Raw genomic sequence first — 12,000 nt, 5'->3', positions numbered from 1 at the left:
AATGGAACGAGAATTTTTTTCTTTACGTCTAGGATTAACAAAAAAAAAAACACTGAAATGTTTTAAAATGTGATTATTTTGGTTTTAAATATAAAGATAAAACGCAATGCAAACAAAAACTATGCCTAAATCAGATGAAAGACATTGACCTGAAACAAACTTAACCAGCCTAAGAGATCTCAGTTGCAACTTTATTTTGAAATATCAAAGTTGGCCTAAACTCAAAATTCTAAAACAAGGACCAAATTGCGCATGCTTAAATGGGCTGGTCTCAAAATGGACCGACTTGGTCAATCTCAATTCACAACCACCACACATAATCATATCACTAAACATATCAATGAGCTTCAAACTTAAAAAGATATAATAACCCATAACCACCATATATATTCGAATCTCAATCAGAGTTCTTACAAGATTCTTTCAGGTCTATTGAGTAAATACCAAAATACCAAAAAAAAGATTGTACATTGACCCCCAAAAAATATTCGAAATACTCAGGCTAATTTTTCCGGTATAGATAGTTTCTTGTGCCAAAAACATGGCTAGTTTCTGGGTCAGCCTTAAACAAAAGAAAGATAAAAGCAAAAGATCAGACCTGACCTTGATTAGTCCTGTACCCTAATGATTCCATATGATATGTTTCTTCCTCCATTGTACAACTGTACTGACTGCTACTAGCTTCATACCCACTAATCTTGATCCATTCCCACTTCTTCCTCTGGGACAGGGCTCTTCTCTTCTACAGCTTCACTTTTCTCATTGGCCTCTGCATTCTCTGAAGCGAATGCACAAGGAGTTGCAGCCGGGTCTAGTTCCAGACAACCTTCTGGTGCGTTATCAGCTTCTTTCCCTGTAAGAATGTAATGAGGCACCTGGTGGGAGAATCTAAGCATTTCTTCCTTTGCAATCTTCCTCACACCAAGTCTTTCTGTGCTTCTGCGGAAAACTGCCCTGAATCCTTCAGCTTTGAGTAAGAGAGCCACGGTTAAACTCTGATTGTCTTCTGTATAGTCATCAAGAACTTCCACCATCTCGTACTTGTGTTTAACTTCGTCAGGGGTATTCTTGTCCCACTCAGGGGACCAATTTCGATACAATGCCCAAACTTGTCCCTTTTTGGGAAGAATATGGAGGAGTCCTCTTGCACCTTTGGTAAATTCAACACTGTGAGAAAAGGCATTTAGTGTATCTGTAGATTCATATCTCCCACACCTAAATTCCCCACATGTTTTAGCAAAACCAGCACCCATCCAGTCTATAGGACCAAATTCACTGGTGCTTTTGGAATTGAGCCAGCTGATTTTCATCTTAAAGGGATTCACAGAAATCACCTTTTGGATGCGGGCGTAAAACCGAGGCATTCCATCGTCATCGTCATAAGCAGCCCAAATCTGGTCATCTTTAAAAGAACTTTCAGATCGGTCAAGATCAAAGTTGTGAAAGTCTGAATCTGGAACAACGATTTCCTTCACTACATCATCCATCTCTTCATCTGAATCACGAGGAGTTACCTCAAATGACCTTTCAACCTCAACTGACCTTTCAACCTCAACTGACCTTTCAACCTCATTCGCGGTGCTACTTATCTTGCTCCTTTCAACCTCATTCGCCTTGCTACTCATCTTGCTCGTTGCCTTCATACTGTTCTTCTCCCTTTCAGTTGCGTTCACCTTCCCTTCTGTTTCAGCAATCATCTTCGGAAGTCTCTTAAAAATCTCTGACTGGCCTCTGTCCATAAGAGCTTTTTTTATATCAGAACGTAACAATGCTTGTACATAAGGATGACGAGAGCCTATGGTGTTGGGCGATTCAGTATTTTCATTGGCAGCATTAGAAGTACTGGACCTGCTAGCACCTATGTGATTCGACGACTTGCCTGCAGATGGACCACGCATATGGGAATCATCAGTCTTCTGCCTCTTAAAATTCCCCAGATCAGAGTTTGTAAATCCTCTAGCCGCATCCCTTTCTTGCGTCTCCCCAAACCCTCTTTTCAGTTTATCTTGTGCTTGCTGAACTACATTTGCCGCTTCATTTGTGGCATTTCGGCTGTTAGAACCACCCATTCTTGATGAAGAATCCCACTGAAAATTCAGGTTAACAGATGGTGCAGGCTCTCTCCTAGAAGAAGAACCATTTGAGTTCTTGTTTGACGCTTGATTTTTGGAACTCCGGTGCTGTTGGCTAGATGAGATGTTGACTGGCGGCTTAGGAATATTTTTAGGCGGAGTTTTCTCTTCTGCAACGAAACCTTGATGGCAGTGTGGACAAAGCAAGGTTTGGTTAAGATAAACCCTCTGGTATTCATATTGTGTGTTGCATTTGTTGCACTTGGTCCAAAAGGTACTATTCTCCTCATGCATCGGAGAAACAAAAGCAGGTGAACCCATGCGAGATCTATCCATATGGGCAGCAGGCTTACGGGCAGCGGGCTTAGATCTAGCCCTAGCACTCAAAACTACATGCTCTCTTACATTTGGAATCCCGTTAGAAGTTGGCTGGTGTGGTGGAATCCCGCTCTGTGTTGGTGGGAATCTTTGTTGAGCTTCTTTGACATCTTTGCCCCTCTTTAAGTTATATAAGATTCTATTATCCTTGTCAGATAGTAGATTCCAAGCTTCTGCAACCAGCTTAAACGCACCTTCAGCGCCTTTACACTTGTTTTTATCCGGATGGAGCATGAGAACCAATTTCCGGTATTGTTTTTTCAGTGCTTCATCACTAACAAAGGGGTCTACACCAAGGACACCATACCAATCAGCTTCTCCGCAGAATTTTTTCTCTCCCGAGATAAAAACATTGATTGCCGTCAACAATTGATTTAGACCATCCAACTCGGGAAACAAGTTTTGAGCCTTGTTAGCGAACTTTTTCGCCCCATCGTAGTCCTTCTCTGTCATCTTCCTCTCAGCAATATCCATTGCCCTTTTCGCTTCATCCTTGTTGCATTCCATGTCCTCGAGAGTTACTCCGTCAAAAACTATTGTCCTCTGGAAACTTTTTAGAATAGAGGATCTTCAACAGACTCCCAGAACGTTCCCAACCTGTCTCAATGGAAAATCAAAGAAGCAAAAAAAAAAGATTAGATTCAGTGGAATGTTTACAGAAGCATATCATGTTTAGGTGACCCTAATATTAAAGAGAACAGATTCAGTAGAATCTGATGATTTTAAAGGAGTACACACATGTTCCTAGAAATGTAGATTTGTTTCCACATGAAGGTTTAACTAGCTACAAGGTCCCAAAATTTGATATAGATGCAGATCTAATCCAACTGGGTAAAACAATAAATGCAATACATTAGCTCAAGAAATTCAATCTTATCCGGTGGCACTGGTCTCAACCGGTAGAAGAACCCCGGATTTTACTAAACAAACCCGGTTCGACCCTCCCACCGACATTACATTTAAAAACACAAAAAGAGAACCAATCTTTGGCCACATATTATGAAATTACCATATCTAATCCACATAAAACACAAACAAAATTGCCCGCGAACCCGTTGAATACAAATTTGCGCGCGAATCCGCTCAATAAAAATTTCCATGGCAATCCGCTGAATATAATAGAGATACATAACATAAGGCTCATAAAAGAAAGATCTTGAGAATCTATCAATCTAATGCAATCCAGATTTAAATGAAGCCCCTCAAAATCTAACAACAATTGAACACTGATGAAGAACAAAAACCAATCAAAGCAACAAAAACTCAACTATGATCACAGATCTTCAAACTCTATCTAACAAGAGATAAACCTAACCTAAACAAGAATTCACCAAACCCACAAAATTCCCAACACCATTTGCATTTCCTAAACACTACGAACCCAAAAAAACCCTAATCCACATATCATTCAATGCAATCAATCAAACCAGAACGAGACCCGCGAAAATTCGAAACCAGTTCAAAAACATTTCAAACGGATCTACACACAAACTGTACTAATTCGACTACCCTAAAATCAAACCCAAATTTCGCCATCACAGAGACTCCAAAAGTGTGATACAAACCCAAAAAACCCTAATCGATCACTGCAATTTCAAAGCCCTAAAACCAATTTTGTCTAATATAAAGCGATAAAGCGAGAAAGCGAAAGGGTACACCAAAGTAAACAGAGAAGAAGAAGAAACCATGAAAACATACCAATCGTTGGATCGCAACTCCGAGGATAAGAATATTTTTTGAATCAAACAAACTTTTACTACAAAAGACTTAATTTTTTTGCAGATACACCCTCACAAACCCTACTCTTTGATTTTTTTTTTCTTTTTTTTTTTCTCTCTTAAGAACACCTCAAAATATATAATGTGAGAAAAACAATGTATGGGGTGTGAAATTTATTAAGTTGTTCAAAGTAAAAAATTAATTCACTATCCAAAATTTACTAGTCATGGTTAAGTTAACCATGGTTAAGTTTTGACTTAGGGTAAGAGTGGTAAAAACTCGAAAATATATTATTTTCTTCTTAATCTGTAGTCTACAACTTACACATGCATGTTTTTAAATTTATTAGATTTGGACTAGATACTTATTATTAGGTTATAAATTAAATAGATACAATGTATATGAGTACTAGTTACCATTTTCGAATTCAAAAGTAAAATCTTACTTTATTATACCATTTTTACCCATAATTACTTAACTGTGGTTATTTGACCATGGTTACTCAACCGTGGTTATTTAACCATGGTCGTTTAACTGTAGTTACTTTATCATTATTATTTAATTGTGATTGCTTAATCATGGTTAAGTTTTGACCTTGATTAAGCATTTTAAATTGTAAGGTATGAAAAATATTTTCTTTCTCTTTCTGTCGTTTACAGCTCACACATGCATATTTCCAGAATAAATCCGGAATATAATGTTGACTCATTAATAGTTCAGTACTTAGTGGTTAGTACTAGACTACTAGGTTACAAATTTGTTATGCATGAAAAAGATTTTGTCAAATAAGTTATCACTTCAGCCATTTGATAAATTTTCTTGAGTACACAACTAAAATTTGTTGGCGACCATTTCATATCTTTTAATTAGATAAGGGATGTGCAAAGATATGTTAGAAGAAGGCAATATCACTTGGGTTATGTGCGAAGGAGTTAGTTTTTCAATTAACCACTAACTTCTTGTGGTGACGACATTCGTAATACTTAAGATCTACTAACAAGGTAGAGAAGAACGAGGAAAGCTAAGAGATAGGGAGGAATTACAAAAACAAAGTTTATTGGAATGGAAGGTGTTTTAAATAAAAGATAGAAAGAAGTGGGAGAAACAGTGAACAAATGTGTAGTTTTTGGTGTGAGTAGCACCAACAAAACAAAATAGAGTAAAATGAATAGACAAAAATCGAGGACATTCGTCGTCGTCCTCATGGCAGGCATAGGCATGTGCATGAATGCAACACAAAACCAAAAACACAAATCCTCACACGTTACAGGTAGCCACAAACCACACAACTACTAAGCAAATTTATATTCATCTGTTTCCACATGGCTACAGCAATATGGACACCTTTCCCTGGCTGCTACCTTACTCACCTGCTTTCTCACCCTTGGTCTCTGGTTCGGTTTCCGGTTTTGGATCGGGTATAGCATCAGGATTGGATTCCACTTCAGCTTTGGGGCTTGATTCAGTTTCCATTTCAGTATTGAGGTTTGACTCGGGTTCCACTTCAGCTGTGGGGTTCAGTTCAGGTTCCGCTTCAGCCATGGCATTTGGTTCGATTTTAGGAGATTCGGTCTTATCATGACGGAATTTAACAACAATGCACGTGATGTTGTCTGCACTGCCACGAGCGAAGGCAGTGTCAGTTAACTTGCGGGCAGCTGCCTCGGGCTCCTCCTCGCTCTGAGCAAGGGTTACTGCATCCTGAATCCGATGAAGGAAATCAAACATTTAAATCCCGCAACAATTCAGAAATAGATACAAGGGGGTGAATTTATTTGTCATACCTCATTGGGTACCACATCCCATAAACCGTCACTTGCAAGTACAAGCAACTCAGCCTCATGATCTATCTCTAGATCCTGAAAAATAAGCACAGGAGTGTGTTCACAAAACCTTAAAACTCAAGATTTCACATAGGTTATACTATGGATGATGGGAACAACATAAAACCCTTGGGCAAAAAAACAGTAAGCTGCAGTTAGAAGCGGTTACTTGTATCTCGGGTTCAGCAACAACGAATTGCTTCAGCATTCTGTTACCAAAGGCCCGGGACATTGCCAACACCCCACCTACTCTCCATGTTCCTGACAAGTGAAAATCAAGATGATATTATTATTAAGTCTAGGGCTGACAGAAAAATTCAGAGAAGGATGCTCTATGGGCATGCCTCAGGAAATCTAGTGAATAACCCGACAAATAGCGTGCATATATAAGATGGTTTGTGTGTCTGTTCCCTAGAAACTTAAAAATAGAATTAGACTAAAAAAGCAGAAACAAAAAAACCAACAACAACATTGTAACATTAAAATTCGCGAAGGAAATATCAAGCAGTTTGAGTAAATCAATTAATGAAGCTAGTGATCTAACTCAGGAGGGAGATCTCTGCGATCTCGCTATGTCATCTTTAGAAGCAAGCAACCAATTAGGAGGACACAAACGAGGGCCAATTTCTTAAATCAGATTACCTGCCCACATGATAACACCACCAGCGCTTTCAATTCGCTTTCTTTCATCGCTTCTATTTGGCTTATGGTCATCAGATAGCGCGATCGCTGCAGAACATAAAACAGTAAGTTTGAAAAGGGTCCTCATGGAAAGAATATAACAAAAGTTTGTGACCAATCATAAGAATCCATTCACTATAAACTAATGTCGAATGTTCTCTAAGGATAGCATAATGTCATTTCCTAAACTCATTTTTGATTGTAGCTCTCGATTTATCTTTAAATGATATGCCACATTGTGTTAGTTCACAACGAAATACTGACCTTTCCCAGCTTTGGAAACTATTGTCCTCGAGTCTCCAACATTTGCAACATATAAATGGTTCCCCACCAACACAGCAGCAGATGCTGTGGAGCCATCATCTCTGTAAGTATCCTTTTCTGACTCGAGGAATGCTACATCAGTTTGTTTATATGTTTCATCTGCCAAATTAATCAGATTAGAAGGTGAACAGATGACTTGTATCAAGCTATATGAGCTCATACTTCTTAGCTTATAACATGATCTTATGTCAAGAGATATAGAGCGCACTTAATGCCAGCTTGGTGTCTGTCAAAAATTGTGGATGCTTCATAAGATTGTTAAAGAGGTGTTCCTTCAAGTACTCAGCAGCACGTGAACCACCATGACCTGTGATGATTAAAGCTTCAGATATTAAAAACTAGATATCAAGTTAACAACTTATGATTCTGCTTCTGAGTATTATATGAACGCATATTGATAGTTCAACTGTGCACTGCAGCCTTTAATTTCCTAAATAAGTGTATGTACAAATACGGACTCTAACTAAGGTAATTCTAGATCTTTCTTAAAAGTAGTAGACATAGTCACATAGCATAAATAGTGACCAAATTTGCAGAACAAACAACTTCAATCTGCAAATAAAGCTGGACTGTGTTTTTAGCTCAGCCATGTCTAAGTTGAGATAGATACAATGATAATAAGGAAAGTTGAAAACCAGACTTCAACACAGATAAAATATCTTCCCCAAACCAACACTAACACTACCTTTTCGTCTATACCAAAATAAAAGGAAGGAAACCTAACCATCAAATATTCCAAACATGCAAACTGTTTGGCCTTCAATTGTGGAAGCTTTGACATCATAGAAATCTTCCATCGTAGATCTTTTCCCTCTGAAACTACAGTACCCACAGCTCAAGCTTCCATCGTCACTGTCATTGCACGTAACAAATATATTAAGGACCACTTAAAAACAAAAGAAAAAAGTAGAAAACAAAACTTTCACATTGATCCATAGCCATAAACAAATAGAGATTGCCTACATAACAATATAAAACTTCAACGTATAGTGGAACTTAGTTTCTTCCATTACATAATCATCAGTATAGCAAAATAACTTGCTTGCATTTCACACTTAAAGTGGAGTATAGCCGACCATGAATTGATATCTTCAGTACAAGTCATATTTCAGTAGCCCCTATATATAACCGAGAAACAACTCACTTTTTCCAACCACCACCGATGTATCCACCATCATCAACTTTCTCAGGCGGCATATCAACTAAGGATATACGTTTCTCTCCGGCAGAAGTATCAGCCATCATCTTCGCACTAGTTCTAAATCCAACTCCACAGGTTCTTCTAAATCCAATCACACTAGTTCTAAATCCAAAACCAACACTGAAAGTCTTCTTAATATGATTAAACTGATGTCTTCCTTGAGCCAACACCCCAATATGACCACCAGCTTGAAGAATGAAACTCCTTATGAAACTGCTGCATACCATCTAACTAGCCAAATCTTAACTTAATTCAGTTTCTCCAATACAGGAGCTGCATATAGAAAAATCAATCTGTCATTAGTAACACAGATCATGGATCCTTAAACACCAATTAAGATAACAAACCCTATCTATACTTAAAAAAAAGAAAACTGATTTCAACCTCTCATACTTCAATTAAACTAGATCCTGAATTCAACAAGCGAATGATGAACAATAACGAACACGATCCAGAATCTGTACTTCCTATAAACAATTTTCGATTCGGATAACGAAAACGGGATTCAAATCAGAAGTAGAGAGAAACTAACAAGGTATGTTCTGGAATCAAACTCGAAGAGGGAAAAGAATCCAAATCAAATCAAGGATCTGTGGCGGAAACGGAATCCTAGTATATTTTTTTCTGACGAAAAGAAACGAATCGGATCGGAAAAGACGCGGTGGTTATCTATCTGACGACGGATCCGAATCTGAGAGAGAGAAAGAGTTGAAGAACAAATTGGCTGAAGGAATCAGCTTTTTGGAGCTTCCATGGAATCTGAGAGAATCCAAGAGAGATGGAGAGAGAGAGTGGTGGTGAGTAGAGTAGAGAGAGAGAGAGAAGGAGGACACCGAACAGAAGCGGCAACGTGGCACTACTCATGCATCCCTGTTTTATATACTCCAGTAGGGTTTTTTTTTTTAATTATTCTTTTTTTCAATTGGATTACCTCCCTTTATTCCAACTAATCAACTTTTTTTTAATTGCTAAAAATTAGCTACTTTCATGTATTATAAACGTAATTAAAAGCCAATCCAATAAATCTGTTGACAAAAAAAAAATGTAATTAAAAAAATTATACTCTTATGCACTCGGAAAGTTATACTACTACAATCGTAGCTGGCTTATTCATTCCTTATCCTCTATGATTATGACTATCATGTAATTAAGGTTTTGATTGGTTATGTTGTATCGATGTGGTATAAAATCATGGGTATTGTAGCCCCAAGAGATCAGATCACAAGAGAAACACAAAATTTGTCAATTAATGGTCACAAAAAGAAAACCAAGAATGAACACAAAGACGATTATTGATTGAAACAATAGAATCATTGTGAATTTGTTGTGATCATAATTAAGTAATATTATTCTCAATGACAAAACTCACTGCTAAAATTGATACACATTCTATCTTTCTTTTTTTAACAACTATTGATACACATTCTTTTCATTTTGTAAATTACTCATCCCATAGAGTTTTACTTTTACGTTTTATTATAACTAAGGATTAGGTTTCGTTTGTGAGATCAATTCAAATTAGAGAGTACTTTGGAAGTTTCTATCGTGTTACCAAGGAGAAGAGAACGTATTTCTCCATAGGAGTTTTTCTTGTTACGCTATTGTTTCTTTTGAGTTTTCATAAAGAGAGTTTTCAGTCCAAATTAACACCCCTAAGAAACCCGTGACCGTGAGCATCATATTCAATCATGCGTACTGATTTATGCAAGAATAAGCTCATTAGTACATTGTTCCACTAAAATAAATTGGTTAAAAATTTGTCACCTGGGAAGAAGCAAAATAGAGGGCCGTGTTATTTAGGTCACAAAAATTCCACAACTTGTCTTATACCCTAAAGGCTTCCGGTATTTGTCGAAGAAGACCATCTAATCTAGTTTGTAGACAACACTATTTATCTTGCTAACAAATCCGAAGAAGAGGAAGATACTCCGATTACAAATGTCTTTTTCTTGTGATAATTTTACAGATGGGACGATGGTTGACGTTGACTCATATCGTCCATATTCAAAGGTCTTGATAGTTTGAATTCGATGTTATTACTATTTTGTTAGTATAATCAATTAAAGAAAGTGTTGACTTTGTTTTCAGAAATATGGATTACAAAGTTGTCTAGTTTGATTAACAATTATAAAATCTTGAGACTGGTCTCCAAATCCGACGGCTAGGAACCTCCCTTGGCCTTCATAAGACAAACGTACGAGAAGGGACACGATACGGTCAACGGTCTCTATTCGCACTAAATTATCATCAGTATCAACTGAGTATATAATACACGTTCAAATTTAATTTTAAACTTAACGGACTAAATTTGTGGAGCACAAAATTTGGTAAAAAGGAGAAGAAAAAGAGGAAGAGGACACGTGGGTTGGTTCGTGGTTGATCGACAAATACTCACGGGCTATATCTTTAATTTATCATCCTCTTATTCTTAACAAAAGAAAATTTGGGGGTAAATTAAATAAAATTTTAATCATAGTCATGGTTTTAGTAGCTACAAAAACAAATGTGATTTTATTTTTCGTTTGCATTTGCAAGTTTGAAATTCGATCAAAAACAACGTTTTTGTTTGGTGCTGAGGAAAAAAAATGAAGAGATGATGTTTCACCAATATGAGAAAAGAAAACATGTCATGAAGAAGTTAAAGAATAAAGATGTTAGGACTATATGTTTGAAAATACTAACTAACTCAAAATGTTTAAAAAAGACTTATATTTTTTTTCCCCAAATTATGTCCACTCCTTCTATAATCTAAATCATTCGTGATTTAACATAAAACTAAATTTAAGTTCTGACTGTAAACTTTATTCAAATCTATGAAATCGATTTGCCATGTACACGATTTAAAAAAAGATACAAGTTGGAATGAAACTGTGCATTGAAATATACGAACAAAAAGCCTGGTTTTACTAAATTTGACAGTATCTTATCAACACGAAACTTCGACGTACAAGGACAAAAATTGAACCTACAAAAATAGAGACCAATAGTCAGTTATAGAATTTATGTTTGCGACGAAAATGATACATCATTTGAAGTTTTACATGCCTAACATTCATACTAATTAATGACTTCGACTATATTTCAGTAAAAACGGAAATGTCTTGATTAACTCCGTAATTACATTTCTTTCTTTGTCAACAAATTCGAAGGTTAAATTCTTAGGTTGATTTGATACCATAACCAAACAACATATATACGGAAAGTAGAAAAAAAAAAAGAATTTAAACGAATTAATTAGAAAATATTAATAATTATATATATGCTATAAAGTTTTTATAGGAATCTTTGCTAAATGGCAAGAATAGTAATTTTAAATATACTTGATGAAAAAAGTAATTTTAATTAAAATAGTAAATGAAAATTTGATAAAGGGAGGTTTTCCAAAGAATATTTTTATTACATGATTGACAAAGATATTTCGTGCAACATCTATTGATGTGTGAGGATCAGGATATGTATATCATTAATTTATTTTTAAAAACTACATATATTATTGCTGTGTGAGCCTGTGAATTCTGTAATCTTCCAACATATTCGTCTACTAAAAAACTGACAACTCAATCCAAAACATATTTTTCTACTAAAATTAAGGTTAAGTTAAAAGTTTAAAACTCAATTTAAAAATGATTTCTTACTAATACTCAAAAGTTAAATTTGGTCCCAAAATCTTTTTAAAGTATCAAGGACTTGCAAAGGTACAAGTGTCTTTTGGAATAACTTAAAAAATGAACAAAAACAGTGTAAACAAAATTAAGAAAATCACAGAGTAAGCAAAAAAAAATAAAAAAATACTAGCAAAGTT

General features: G+C 36.1%; 2 protein-coding genes across 5 annotated transcripts; both read right to left on the bottom strand.

Moving 5' to 3' along the window:
* Positions 1-364: 364 nt before the first annotated feature.
* On the bottom strand, positions 365-4,293 carry LOC9300302. 3 transcript variants are annotated; one of them, XM_021033951.1, is made up of 2 exons: positions 4,149-4,293; positions 365-3,047 (listed from the first exon to the last, which is right to left on the bottom strand). In XM_021033951.1, exon 2 carries the CDS (start codon positions 2,955-2,957, stop codon positions 693-695), a length of 2,265 nt encoding a protein of 754 aa, XP_020889610.1. In that variant the 5' UTR covers positions 2,958-3,047; positions 4,149-4,293; the 3' UTR covers positions 365-692. The 3 variants fall into 3 exon arrangements, with proteins under 3 accessions (XP_020889610.1, XP_020889620.1, XP_020889624.1); XM_021033961.1 differs by lacking the exon at positions 4,149-4,293 and adding an exon at positions 3,189-4,136; XM_021033965.1 differs by lacking the exon at positions 4,149-4,293 and adding an exon at positions 3,460-4,136.
* Positions 4,294-5,208: 915 nt separating this feature from the next.
* LOC9302029 (probable protein phosphatase 2C 76) lies at positions 5,209-9,125 on the bottom strand. 2 transcript variants are annotated; one of them, XM_002864179.2, is made up of 9 exons: positions 8,731-9,125; positions 8,142-8,471; positions 7,722-7,849; positions 7,206-7,304; positions 6,938-7,096; positions 6,635-6,721; positions 6,162-6,253; positions 5,954-6,028; positions 5,209-5,870 (listed from the first exon to the last, which is right to left on the bottom strand). In XM_002864179.2, exons 2-9 carry the CDS (start codon positions 8,423-8,425, stop codon positions 5,532-5,534), a joined length of 1,263 nt encoding a protein of 420 aa, XP_002864225.1. In that variant the 5' UTR covers positions 8,426-8,471; positions 8,731-9,125; the 3' UTR covers positions 5,209-5,531. The 2 variants fall into 2 exon arrangements, with proteins under 2 accessions (XP_002864225.1, XP_020889578.1); XM_021033919.1 differs by lacking the exon at positions 8,731-9,125 and adding an exon at positions 8,583-8,668.
* Positions 9,126-12,000: the final 2,875 nt, after the last annotated feature.

Source organism: Arabidopsis lyrata (assembly GCF_000004255.2).
Source record: "Arabidopsis lyrata subsp. lyrata unplaced genomic scaffold ARALYscaffold_8, whole genome shotgun sequence".
Classification (NCBI taxonomy): domain Eukaryota; kingdom Viridiplantae; phylum Streptophyta; class Magnoliopsida; order Brassicales; family Brassicaceae; genus Arabidopsis; species Arabidopsis lyrata.
This window is presented reverse-complemented; position numbering and strand designations above follow the sequence as displayed.

Coding starts and splice junctions, on each gene's coding strand:
- LOC9300302 (XM_021033951.1), bottom strand. CDS start 2,957: ATGGAATGCAACAAGGATGAAGCGAAAAGGGCAATGGATATTGCTGAG.
- LOC9302029 (XM_002864179.2), bottom strand. CDS start 8,425: ATGGTATGCAGCAGTTTCATAAGGAGTTTCATTCTTCAAGCTGGTGGT. Junction 7,850..8,141: donor ATCGGTGGTGGTTGGAAAAA/GTGAGTTGTTTC, acceptor GTGCAATGACAG/TGACGATGGAAGCTTGAGCT. Junction 7,305..7,721: donor CATGTTTGGAATATTTGATG/GTTAGGTTTCCT, acceptor TAATCATCACAG/GTCATGGTGGTTCACGTGCT.